The sequence below is a fragment of the Hemitrygon akajei genome, chromosome 30 (assembly GCF_048418815.1).
Source record: "Hemitrygon akajei chromosome 30, sHemAka1.3, whole genome shotgun sequence".
NCBI lineage: Eukaryota > Metazoa > Chordata > Chondrichthyes > Myliobatiformes > Dasyatidae > Hemitrygon > Hemitrygon akajei.
Window position 1 is genome coordinate 42,865,033 of NC_133153.1, and position 13,742 is coordinate 42,878,774.

A 13,742-nucleotide genomic window follows, 5' to 3' on the forward strand; every position below is an offset into this window, starting at 1 on the left:
GATGGAGAGGGCTTGTAAAATGATCCTGCCTGTATGAATCAGGGTTATCAATAAATAAATAAATAAATTACAGTATGTGTATATTGAATAGATTTAAAAAGTGTAAAAAATCAGAAGTACAGTATATTTAAAAAAAAAAGTGAGGTAGTGTCCAAGGGTTCAATGTCCATTTAGGAATCTGATGGCAGAGTGGAAGAACTTATTTGGGACAACTTTTAAAGAACAAAAACTAATCAATTAAAATAGCTGGGATTTCCTCCTTTCATTTGGAACACAGTGCAGCTTAATTGGGACGGGTGACTGTTGCCAGTTTCTGATTAGTGTCAGTCAATGCACTTGTGTGTCATTAGATGCCACACTGTTCTTTAGAGCAAACAGTTTTTAAATGGCATCTGGTACGTGTGTAAAACAGCAATAGTTGACGAGAAGTAAGCTGTAAGATGATTCAGAACTGTTTTGCTCACCGTGGTTTCAAACATTCAGGCTTGGCAACACCAGAAATGGCTGGGAGTGAAAATGAAACTATTTCACTACTTACAAATTACAAAAAATTTGAAAGTATCGACAGTCATCTTGAATGTTACAATGAAAGTGAAGACTTGAAGGATGCAGTCGTCGAAAGGATTGCGTGACTGCAGTCCATTATCTACACTAGGTGTTTGTGCTGATCTTGTTCATTTACAGTCAATCAAAAGAACACTGCATGAATTCCTTCATAAGTAACCATTAGCAACCATTACACAGTTTTATAGTGCTGTAGAGGTATTAGTAATGTTCTAATTTGTTCTGCATTTTACTTAAATACATAAATTGTTACTTAGTTAAATACTTAGTTTTACCTTTTTAACTATTTCCATGAAACTTCAGCTAATTGGAGTACCCACTTAATTGGGCCAAAATGATGTGTCCCAAGTAACTGGAATCCACTGTAATAAGATGGATAGCTTTATTCCCTGTTAGCTTGTACTAAGACTTCCAAACTGTTGCTTCTCAACCAGATTTTTTTCTCTCATCTATTGATATTTAACTTTTTAAAACTTGTTTGATCTTGCCTAATCCCCATAACTTGTTTTAACTTTTCCAATTTATTTCATTTTTAAGCCAGGTACCACTGAACCCTACATGTTTTGCAATAAAAAAAAAGTTATTTATATTCTTTGAGCTACTGTTTCCTGTTTGATTGAGTCCATTAACATTGTTGGTGAGATCATATATCGCATATGACTGACGTGTTGATAGATTTTCAAAGTAAATGGAATAATAACCATTATTCATGCAAGTTGATGGGGTGGTTAAGAAGGCATACGGTGTGTTGGCTTTCATTAGTCAGGTGACTGAGTTCAAGAGCCACAAGCTAATGCTGCAACTCTATAAAACTGTGGCTAGATCACACTTGGAATATTGTGTTTAGTTCTGGTCATCCCATTATAGGAAGAATGTGGAGGCTTCAGAAAGGGTGCAAAGGATGCTGCCTGGATTGCAGGGCATGCCTGATGAAGATTTAGGGCTTTTCTCTTTGGAGCAAAGGAGAATGAGACGCATCTTGTTAGAAGTGTACAAGATGAAGATGCTTAGATGGAGTGGACAGGCAGAGACTTTCTCCCAGGGGAAAATAGCTAGTTCAAGGGGGCATAATTTTAAGGTGATTGGTGGAAAGTATGGGGGGGTGGTGTCAGAGGCAGGTTTTTAACATGGAGTGGTGGGTGTGTGGAACACCCTGCCAGAAGTGGTGGTAGAGGCAGATATAATAGGGACATTGAAGAGATTCTGAGGCATATGGATGAAAGAAAATTGGAAAGCTATGGGGGAAGGAAGGGTTAGACTCATCTTGGAGTAGGTTAAAAGGTCAGCACAACATTGTGGTTTGAATGGCCTGTACTGTTGTAAATTCTTTAACAACCATCTAAGACCTTTTTTCTTGGCCCGAAACATTGACTGTTTATTCTTTTCCATAGATGCTGCCTGAACTGCTGAGTTTTTCCAGCATTTTGTGTATGTTGCTTCCTCTAACCACTCTTCTGTGCTGATATTGGGAAAGCTTACTTGAAGTGTTACAAGCCATTACTGCAAAAATGTTGAATTATGTGTGGTGTAAAATGGCCAAGTTTGATTTTCTGCCATGAAGCTTTGCAGTTTGCAAAATCTTCATATTCTTTTTGTACTTTAGGTGATTAGTCATGATGGAAGACAAATGTCCACGCGTTGCTGACTATTTTGTGGTGGCAGGAATGACAAGTGCATCAAAGCCACTTGAAGAGGAAATACATTTCAATGACAACTGCCATAAAGTAGCTAAACCGAAAACACCAATTACAGATGTGGCTGTCATTGTGAAATCACTGGGAGAAGAAGTTCCCCAAGGGTATACTTGCGTGGAAACTACTCAAACTGGATTATCAGCTGATCTCAATAATGGAAGCTTGATGGCTCCTCAGATTTTTCTCTGCTACAAGAGAGGTAGAGATAAACCACCACTGACTGATCTAGGGTATGTTACTGAAATTAACTTCTTTCCACAATATGTGCTAGTGAATGCCTTTCATCTTTGCACTCGGCATTCATTTCAACATTAGAAAAAGCTTGTTTACAATGGGTATTTTAGAAATTACATCCAATATGTCACCATATACCAGGGGGTTCCCAAAGGTTTTTATGCAATTAACCCCTACTATTAACCAAGGAGTCCGCTGGCCCCAGGTTGAGACCCCTGCCACATACTGCCTTGAGATTTATTTACTTGCGGGTATTCACAGTAGATACAAAGAAGCACAATAGAATCAATAATAAACTACATACAAAGATGGATAATCAACGAATGTGTCAAAGATGACAAATTCTGGATGTAGAAAAACAAAATAATTGAATGTAATAAATAATATTGAGAACATGAATTGTATACTTCTTGAAGGTGAGTCCATGGGTTGTGGAATCAGTTCAGAGTTGAGGTGGGTGAAGTTATCCATGCCAGTTTGGGAGCCTGAACCTGATGGTCTGGGACCTAAGAGTCCTGTACTTCCTTTCCCAGTAGCTGCAGCGAGAAGAGAGCATGATTTGGATGGTGGGAGTCTTTGATGATGCATGCTGCTTTCCTGCAACAGTGGCCTTGTAAATATGAGTTTATCAATGGTAGGGTGGATTAAAGATATATTGAATTGGATGTCATAGAGTCATCCAGAAACAGAAACAGGCCCTTTGGCCCATCTACTTCATGGTGCCATGAAGATATCTGCCTAGTCCCATCTACCTGCACCTGGACCATAGTCCGCCTTCCCCCTCCCATCCATGTACCTATCCAAATTTCTTTTAAATATTGAAATCGAATCCACACTCACCACTTCTGATAGCTGGTTCCACACTGTCACCGCTCTGAGTTACCCTTAAACCACCTTTCACCCTCTAGTCCTAGTCTCTCTATCTATACCCCTCATAATTTGATATAAAATCTCCCTTCATTCTTCTACACTCCAGGGAATATAGTCCTAACCGATTCAACCTTTCCCTTTAACTCGGGCTGTCAAGTCCTGACAACAACTTGGTAAATTTTCTCTGCACTCTTCCTTATTGACATTGTTCCTGTAGGTAGGTGACCAAAGCTGACAACAATTATGCCCACAACTCACTAATGCTGACTTGTATACCTTTGAAATGTAGGAGGAAACCCTTGTAGTCACAGGGAGAGCACACAAACTCCTTACAAGCTGCAGCAGGAATTTAAACCTGATCACTGACACTGTAAAGTGTTATGCTAACCACTATGCTATTGTACTACCTGATTACGGAATCTAGCTTTCTGCTCCAAAAGTTGCCCGTCTGATTAGAAAGGAAGTTCTCCCAGACTTTACATTAATTCAAATGCCTGATCTTCTGAAGATGTTAATGAAGCAACTTGTTTTCAGTTTAAGAGCATCATAGTTGATGTGCAAGCTTCTGTAAGTCTGATTTAGTGACAGTATCTGATTTGTTTTTGGTGGTGTAGTTACATTAATAGTAATTAACATAGTTGTATTGTTTTCTAGCATTCTGTACGAATGGAAAGAGAGACTGAAGCACGGATGCCAAATCATTCAAACCACACCTTATGGCCGACCTGCTAACATCAGTGGTGGCACCTCATCTCAGCGAATCTACATAACATATCGGCGGGCACCAGAAAACTTTGCCCAGAATTCCCTATCTGTTACTGATATCTGTATAATTATTCCAAGTAAGGGCGAGACCCCACCACACACTTTCTGCAGAGTGGACAAAAACGTCAACAGCAGCATGGTAAGATCACCAGATCACCAGCCTACTTTTGGGTAACTGGATCTGCTGTGTAGTCCAGACTCATTAATAGACAGATAAGTCTTGTAAGGATAGGTTGAGTGAGCTGGGGCTTTTCTCTTTGAAGCAAAGGAGGATGAGAGGTGACTTAATAGAGGTGTACAAGATGATAAGAAGCATTGATTGAGTGGACAGCCAGAGACTTTTCCCCAGGGTGGAAATGGCTAAAATGAGGGGACATAGTTTTAAGGTAATAGGAGGAGAGTATGGGGGGAAGGTCACAGGTAAGGTTTTTTACACTGTGGTGAGTATGTGGAATGTGCAACTTGGTTTGGTGGAAGAGGCAGATATATTAGGGACACTTAAACTCTCAGACAGTCACATTGATAGAAAATGGAGGGTAATGTTGGGGGGGCGGTGGTTAGATTGATCTTGGAGTAAGTTTAATGGTCAGCACAAAATTGTGGGCTGCAGGACCTGTGCTATGCTGTAATGTTCTGTGTTGTAAGTCCTCCATGGTGTGGTAGCCCAGTCTATATTCAAGTACTTGTATTTGAACAAAGCTATGAATGTAGATGACGCCTACAGTTTCTTAATGTTCAAAATAATTGCTATTTTGTATCCCTGTAATAATTCTGTTTGACCCACTCCCATCAGGGAGGAGGCAATGTAGCATCCATGCCAGGACCAGCAGACTCAAAAACAGTTACTTTCCCCAAGCAGGAACACTGATCAACACCTCCACCCACTGACTCCACCACTTCATTATTTCTCATCAGTCACATTATGTACAGCCTAGCGTCACTTTATAGACATGCAGTCAATCTATGTATATAAGCTATCTTTATGTATTTATATTAATTGTTTCTTTATTATTATTGTGTTGTTTATCTTTTGGTTTTTTTGTGCTGCATCAGATCTAAAGTAACAATTATTTCATTTTCCTTGCACTTGTGTACAGGAAATGATATTAAACAATGGTGAATAATCTTAAAAGAATGTTTGTTTATTCTTTAAAGAGAATTTCACCTGTAAATGGTGAATTCACCAACTGCCCGCAAAAATTACTTTTAAAATAACCCGTCCATAGCCCACGGTAATTGGAGGTTTTTGATTGCAGCATAGTAATGGAATGAACGAACAGAAATAATCTCAAGATTCAACTTCCTTAATGTTACCATCCACTTAATGCTGTTGGAAAATCTGATCAAATTAAATCAACACATACTGAACTGCTAGAGGTTTTCAAAAACAATGGATTCTCAGAAATGTGTCAAGACTCCTCACAGCAAAATATTGTGTTGCATTGAAACTTAGTGATTGTTTCACATAAATCAAAGACCATTTAACAAAGTAACAGCCTAAAAACAGTGATTCAGTTCCCGTTTTTTGATTGATAAGGTACCTGGAAGATTAGTTTTCTTGATAATTGTGCAACTCAGTCTCCTAGACAAAAAAAATGTAAGTAACACATGAAGATGGAACTTTCAAGAGTACAATACTCTTATCAGCTAGCATCAGCTTAGCCAATGGAACAAACACAGAATGCTGGAGGATCTCAGCAGGTAGGGCAGTATCTATGGAGGGGAATAAACAGTCGATGTTTCTGGCTGAGACCCTTCATCAGAACATCAGCCTAGCCACGTACTTAGGATCTTAATTCGAGCAGGAACCAATAACATCCAACGTTCTGGGGGGGTATTGGAATGAAACGCAAGGCATATAAAAATGTTTATATGTTCACTTGAATTGTGAAAAATATCCAACTGGATAGACTTTGCTATGTTGCCCGGACTGTGTCAGAAGAGGGCATTTGATTTGATTCCGCCAGAAGAAGTGGGATTTCCCAGTGGTCACCCATTTTAATTCCATTTTCCATTCCCATTCCAATATGTCAATCCATGGCCTCCTCTATTGTCATGATGAAGCCACACTTAGGTAGGAGGAAAAACACCTTGTATTCCGCCTGATAGCCTCCAACCTGATGGCATGAACGTCGATTTCTCGAACTTTTGGTAATGCTCCCCCGCCTTTCACCATTCCCCATCTGCTTCCCCCTCTCACCTTATCTCCTTGCCTGCCTATCACCTCCCTCTGGTGCTGTCCTCCACCCACCCCTCCCTCCTTTCTTCCATGGCCTTCTGTCCTCTCCTATCAGACTCCCCGTTCTTCAACCCTGTATCTCTGTCACCAATCATCTTCCCAGCTCTACTTCACCCCTCCCCGCCTGTGTTCCTCTCTCCCTTCCCCACCGCTCCCACCTTTTAAATCTACTTATCTTTTTCTCTCCAGTCCTGCCAAAGGTTCTCGGCCTGCAATGTTGTCTGTACTTTTCTCCATAGCTGCTGCCTGGCCTGCTGAGTTCCAGCATCTGCAGATTTTCTCTTGTATTTGATTTTAATTTAGTGAATTTAGGGTGAAATGCAGAGTTATGCCAACTGAAGCTGAGTGTTGAGCTACAGTGAATATGTAGTCTATTTCAATTCTTCCCCCAGGCTTAAATGCATGCTTATGGATATGTTCTGATGTAAAGTATATTGTAAAGGTTATTTTGAGGAAAACAATATCTTATTTTATGTAATTAAACATCAGTTTTATAGCACATTGGGTAATATAACAACCATATAACAATTACAGCACAGAAACAGGCCATCTCGGCCCTTCTAGTCCGTGCTGAACACTTACTCTCACCTAGTCCCACCGACCTACACTCAGCCCATAACCCTCCATTCCTCTCCTGTCCATATTCCTATCCAATTTTTTAAATGATGGGGTTTAAGAATTATCATTTTATTCCTCTGTATCGTGCTGTGAAATCGCTTTTCAACTTCTGTTTTGCTAACAGTTAAAATTGTGGGTCAATCTTAGGACAAGTTGATATACTCTGTGGTAAACTAGAGTACCAAGTATCTATTAAGCTAAGAGCGACTGTCCATATATTTGCCTCTTCAATTATCTTGCTACTTTTGATAACTGTTCTCTTTTGTGATTTGCAAGAACTGTGTACGCCCACCAATGCCTGTTCCAAATAATTGCTTCCACTTTGAAAAGACTAATGTTGTCATTTAATAAGTAACAAATTTGTGAATGTGATATTATTTCAGCACCTTCAAGGGATATCTGCAGAGGGGACAACCTGCAACTAAAGCATTTTTTTAAAAAATGTACACAAGTTTGTTGCTTCATATTATCAATTTCCATACTCCCTAACATTGAAGAAGGAATTTTAGCCCATCAAATCTACATTGGCTAGCAGGGAAATTCCACTCTCCCACTATTTTTTCTCTGTGACCTCTTCCCCCCACGTTCCCTTCAACTGCTCTGGATATACAACTCACCTATGCACGAGATGCAACTAAGAGTGGCCAATCAATCTACCAATCTGTGACGTGGCAGGAATAATGTGCAAATTTCACTGATACACTGGATGCAAAGGTGGAACTCGGGGTGCTGGAGCTGCTCCAGAACGTGTTTAAGGAGAGCTAATGAGCCACCACAATTGCTGGCTAATTTTTTATCAATGTGTGATAGAGAGCATGCTGGTATACAGAATTGCAGCAAGACAGATCACAGAGCAACCCAACAGGTGATTAGGACAGCTCAGCACATCATTGGAACTTAACTACCGGACCTGGAGACAATCTACAACTCTCAATGTCCGCGGCATGCTCGTAACATCTTTAAAGGCCCATCCCATCCTGGACACTGTCTGTTCAATCTCCTGCCAAGACAGCAAGACTGAAAAGCAGCTTCTTCCGGAGGGTTGTTGTGCAGCTGAATAATGCTACACCCTGGCTAGCCAATTGCCTTTGAGTGTTATGCACTATTGAAATCACGTTGCATGTAAATATGGGATTTTTAAAAAAAATTAAGCTGTACCGCATGCATTGCAAATACCTGTTTTTCGTGGACTGGGGTAGCACCACAATCTTCTTGTCTTAAGCAATGATAATAAAGGTCTATTCTGTTCTGTGCTGATCTTGTTTTGGTGAATATTAGTTTGTGTGTGCAATCATGTGATTTATTTTTATTTGTTCCAGTGGGGATCAGCTGTATATCTCTGCTACAAGAAGTCTTTGGCCAAGACCAACACTATATCTTATAAAGCTGGTAAGTACTGAATCCGTAATGAGATCAAGGTATTAACATTTGATTTGTGCTCTAACTAGGGATAGCAATGAATCAAAGACTGCATATGGCGTTAGCATGAATTTGGATTATTGATTAAAGCATGAGACAAAAATAATTTGGAAATAAGATGTTAATTTGCTCTCAGGACTTGAATATTAAAGTGGATTGGTTGTATTTTATGAACCTGACTAATTGATTACCGTAAGTCAAGTACATACCCAGTGACCACTTTATTAGGTACACAAGTACACCTGCACATTATTGCAAATATCTAATCAGCCAATCCATGTGGTAGCAACTCAACACATAAAAGCATTTAAACTGGTCAAGAGGTTCAGTTGTTGTTAAGACCAAACAGCGGAATGGGGAAGAAATATGATCTAAGTGACTCTGATTGTTGGTGTCTCACGGAGTGGTTTGATTAGCTCAAAAACTGCCGATCTCCTGGGATTTTTCGCACACAACAGTCTGTTGAGTTTACAGGGAATGGTGTGAAAAACAAAAAAAAATCCAGCAAGCCCAAGTTCTATGGTTGAAAATTCCTTATTAGAGAGAGGTCAGAGGAGAATGACCAGACTGGTTCAAGCTGACAGGAAAGCGACAGTAACTCAAATGACCACACGTTAAACAGTGGCGTGCAAAAGAGCATCTCTGAACACACAACACATCGGACCTTGAAGTGGATGGGCTTCAGCAGCAGAAGACCATGAGTGTACACTCAGTGTATGTACAGGTGGTATCTTATAAAGTGGCCATTGAATATATATAATAATTTTTTTCAATGTACCGTGTTCCCTTAAAGTAGATTTACAATGCTTAGCATTTAGTGTTTGGCTTTAAACAAAGCTGAGGAAATTACTTATTTCAAAGATTCAAAAGATTTCAAAGATTCAAAAACTTTGTTGTCATTCTAACTGTACATCAGCACTGCAGGGCAGAATGAGACAGTGTTTCCCAGGAGCAGTGCAATCATAACATAACAAATGCAACACTAAATAATAAACATAACAATAAATAGTAAAACGCAACAGCCACATGTCAGTTAAAAACAAGTTATAAGTGTCCAGTGCAAGTTACAAGTGTCCAAAGCAGAGTCAGGTAGAGCAGCTATTTAGCAGTCTGACTGCCTATGGGAGGAAGCTGTTTAGTAGCCTTGTACTTTAGTTTTGATGCTCCTGTAACGTTTACCTGATGGCAGAAGAACAAGCAGTTCATGGAGAGGGTGTGAGGGGTCTTTAATGATGTACCGTGTCTTCTGGAGGCATCGACTCTGAAAGAGGTCTTGGACAGAAGATAGGGAGACCCCAATAACCTTCTCTACTCCCCAGGCTTTTTTGTCGGCAGCACTGTAGCTGGAGTACCAGGTTGTGATGCAAAAGGTCAGCACACTCTCAACCATGTAGAATGTAGTTAAGATGTTATTTCTCCTTTAACTTTTGTTTCCAAAGGCATTTGTGTTTTTATCTGTGATTAATTTTAGCATGTCATAATTTGAGTAGTTGGGGGAAATTTATTCTTACTTGCCAGGTGCCAGGAATGCTGCTTAACTGCTCAACAAAGGCCTCAGCCATGAGATTTGCAGTTGCTCAAATGACAGCACCAGTCCTGAAAATTCATGCTTTTTTCAGTGAATTGCTCAACTTTCAGTTAATTCAGTGAAATTCCAGGTTGTGTGAAGGGGGCCTCAGTGGTTGCTGCATGGCTATTCACAGCTGTTGCTCAGTGGTTGCTGCATGGCTACTCACAGCTGTTGCCCAGCTCAGTGGTTGCTGCATTGCTATTCACAGCTGTTGCTCAGCTCAGTGGTTGCTGCATGGCTATTCACAGCTGTTGCCCAGCTCAGTGGTTGCTGCATGGCTACTCACAGCTGTTGCCCAGCTCAGTGGTTGCTGCATGGCTACTCACAGCTGTTGCCCCAGCTCAGTGGTTGCTGCATGGCTATTCACAGCTGTTGCCCCAGCTCAGTGGTTGCTGCATGGCTATTCACAGCTGTTGCTCAGTGGTTGCTGCATGGCTATTCACAGCTGTTGCCCCAGCTCAGTGGTTGCTGCATGGCTACTCACAGCTGTTGCCCCAGCTCAGTGGTTGCTGCATGGCTATTCACAGCTGTTGCCCAGCTCAGTGGTTGCTGCATGGCTACTCACAGCTGTTGCCAAGGGTCTATAAAGTCCTCTGAGGGAAAAGTTGCGAGAACTTGCAATTCTACTCTGTGCATGTCATGGTGTAGTGACCAAAGAAGTAATTTTTGGACCTTTCTCTTGTCTCTATTACAGGTTTGATATGTAGATATCCAGAAGAAGATTATGAATCCTTTCCTTTGCCTGCATCAGTACCTCTCTTTTGCCTGCCGATGGGGGCAACCATTGAATGTTGGCCTTGTAACACCAAGTATCCGCTCCCTGTTTTCTCTACTTTTGTGCTTACGGCAGCTTCTGCAGAGAAGGTATATTCTCATCAAGTGTGTTAGTAGTGCATCATGTTCCTGTTGATTTGCTTGAGAATTTGTGTTGTGTAATTGAAGGATTCCTCATCGTAATGTTACCAATTGTTGAGAAGTAGCCCTTTACATATTAAGATAATTTCAGGTTTTATGAATTGTAAGAATTATTTAAAAAATTAATTACTCCTTTACTTGCATTTTAAATTTTGTTGACTGAAAACAAGAATACACTTATGTACAGGTTTTTTGCATTATTATAAATTAATAGAGTTGGCAGTTAAAGTAATCTCTTTGGAACAAATTTTAAAAATCTGTTGTGACCTACTAGAGTGGTTGTGAATGATGTTTCTTGTTCATGAACCAGAATTTACAGACTTAAAGAGCAGGCCAGTATAAGGACTGAGGTCAGAACTTTCTTCACTCAAAGGATAGCAAACGTCAAGAAGGCTGTTGAGATTCAGTCGTTGATTATATTTAAGACAGAAGTAAATAGATTTTTTGGTTATTAAGGAATTGCAGTCATAGAGCCATAGAATTATACATCACAGAAAATTGCCCTTTGGGCCAACTGGTCCATGCTATCAAAATGCCCCATCAAGCTCATCCCATTTGCCAGCATTTGACCAACAGCCAAAACCTTTCCAATCTCTGTACTTGTCTAAGTATTTTTTAAAAGTTGCTATTGTGCCTGCCTCAATCACTTCCCTGGCAGCTCAGTCACGTAGATACTGCTTTGTATAAAGAAATAATTGCCCATCAAGTTACTATTAAATCTTTTTCCTCTCACCTTCAATCTATGCCCACTAGTTCTTGATTCACTGACCCTTGCAAAAACACTGAGTGCATTCACACTATCCACGTCCCTCATGATTTTATACACTCCTGAACGATCACCTCTCGAGTGTCCTATGCTGTGAGGAGCCGAAACCCTTCATGCATGGAAAGGAAAGGATAAGAAGGATGGGGGGGGGAGGTGGTGGAGGAGTACAAGCTGGCAGGTGATAGATGAGGGGGAGAGTGGTTGGCTGGGGGAAAGAGGATAATGTAAGAAGCTGAGAAGTGATGGGTGGAAGAGGCAAAGGGCTGAAGAAGAAAAAATCTTATAGGAGAGGAGAGTGGACTGTGGAATGAAAGGATGAAGGATCAGCCAGTCCAAAGTTTGTAGTAGACCTGACTGTCAGAAACTAGCAAATGCTACACTTTGAATAATCACAGATGGTAAATTTAAGAGAAAAATAAAAAGAAAGTCTTACTGCCTGAGTTATGATTTAGAAATATAGAATGCAGTGTTGGGTTACATTTTAACTGGATTGCTTGTGCATTCATGACTGCAGTGTACTTGTAATTATCACATGATATTGTTCTGTACTGAAAAGACTCAAATGTCATTGTTCCCAGGTTTATGGTGCAGCCATTCAATTCTATGAGCCTCTTCCTCAAGAGAACTTAACAGATAAGCAGCGATCACAATTGGGGTTGGTCAGTGCAGCTGACCGAAAACCTATCCTCTCAAAGACTGTTCACACTAGCAAATGTATTTGCCTTCTGTCACATTGGCCATTCTTTGAAGCTTTTCGAAAATTTCTCACATTTTTATACCGCTATTCAATCTCTGGACCTCATGCACTACCTATTGAAAAGTAAGTTTCCTATATAAGGTGTTTTTTCCCTTAAATGTACTAAAATTATCAGTAAGTATTGCATGGTCTCAGCTTGGTGCTCAGCTGGGCAGTAACTATAGGTCACAAACAAGAGCAAATCTGCAGTGCTGGAAATCTAAGCAACACATAAAATGCTGGAGGAACTCAGCAGGCCAGGCAGCATCTACAGGGAAAAAAGTACAGTCTACATTTCAGCCCAGACCCTTCGGCAGGACTGAACAATAGGTCACTGCCTGGAGAGGAAGAGCTACAAGATTTCCACATTCGCGGTACTCAGCAACTCCTGATAAAAGTGAATGCTTCAAATATTTGGTTGAGGACCAAGTGTTGTGGTTCCCCAGTGACCAAATATCCAGAGAAACACTCTGTCAAAATTTATTGTTGAAAGTCAATAAAGGATCTGAAAGGGTCATAGTGAACCCTTAAGGAAGTGCAGTTTAGTGCCTTTGGCAAAGGAGGGACGGATACAGCTGGCAAAGATGTTTATAGATTAAAGGTTCTGTCTGTAAACTCTGCTCTGATAAACAGCAATTCTGCAGTGTCTGCTGTCATTTCCTTTTATTTTAATTCTGAAGGAATACTGACTTATTGCAAAAATTTGGGAGGTTAAAATATTTATTGTGAATGAGTTGTAGTTGCAAATGAACAAACTGTCACTATCACTTGTACACAGGAATTTATAGTACTTATCTAAAATTGTACTGAATAATTAATGTATCTTCTACTTGAATATTTTCCTTTTTGGCAGTGTGTTGACATATAATCATACAAGAACATATGAAATAGAAAGCAGTCAGCCCATGGCTGTATGATACTGCCCTGCCCATTCGGAGTTCTATGTCAGTGCTGTTTCGATCACAATCCCATGTACAAACTCCTTGCGAAGTCTCACCAGGACCCTATACAATTGAATTAGACTTTCTTACACCTCTCGTCATCAAGGCTAACATACTATTTTCCACCTTAATTGCTTGGCACTCTTGTATGCTGGCCTTCAGTAAGTGGTGCACAAGTACACCGGGGTGGCTTTGAACATCACCACCACTCATTCTGTTACTGTTTAACATTCATTTTCCTTTCCTCTTACTTGCACTGAAGTGAATAACCTTGTATTTTTCCACATTAGATATTATCTGCCAGGTTTTCACACGCTCAGTTTAAGCATATTCCCTTCAAGCCTCTAATTCATCTCCACCCTTTAAATCCCACCTGGGTAATATTGTCAGCAAAACTGGAAATATGATATT

The 13,742-nt window shown here is 40.2% G+C and overlaps 1 protein-coding gene across 9 annotated transcripts in view; it reads left to right on the plus strand.

Moving 5' to 3' along the window:
- The window catches only part of dennd4a (DENN/MADD domain containing 4A), a 168,414-nt gene that overhangs the window by 46,257 nt on the left and 108,415 nt on the right, over window positions 1-13,742 (plus strand). For all 9 annotated transcript variants that reach the window (XM_073032736.1, XM_073032739.1, XM_073032742.1 and 6 more), the window contains exons 2-6: window positions 2,168-2,488; window positions 4,017-4,266; window positions 8,304-8,373; window positions 10,668-10,837; window positions 12,233-12,474. In XM_073032736.1, the coding sequence (XP_072888837.1) occupies window positions 2,178-2,488; window positions 4,017-4,266; window positions 8,304-8,373; window positions 10,668-10,837; window positions 12,233-12,474 (1,043 nt within the window). In that variant the 5' untranslated portion in view covers window positions 2,168-2,177. The remainder of the gene's footprint in view (window positions 1-2,167; window positions 2,489-4,016; window positions 4,267-8,303; window positions 8,374-10,667; window positions 10,838-12,232; window positions 12,475-13,742) is intronic.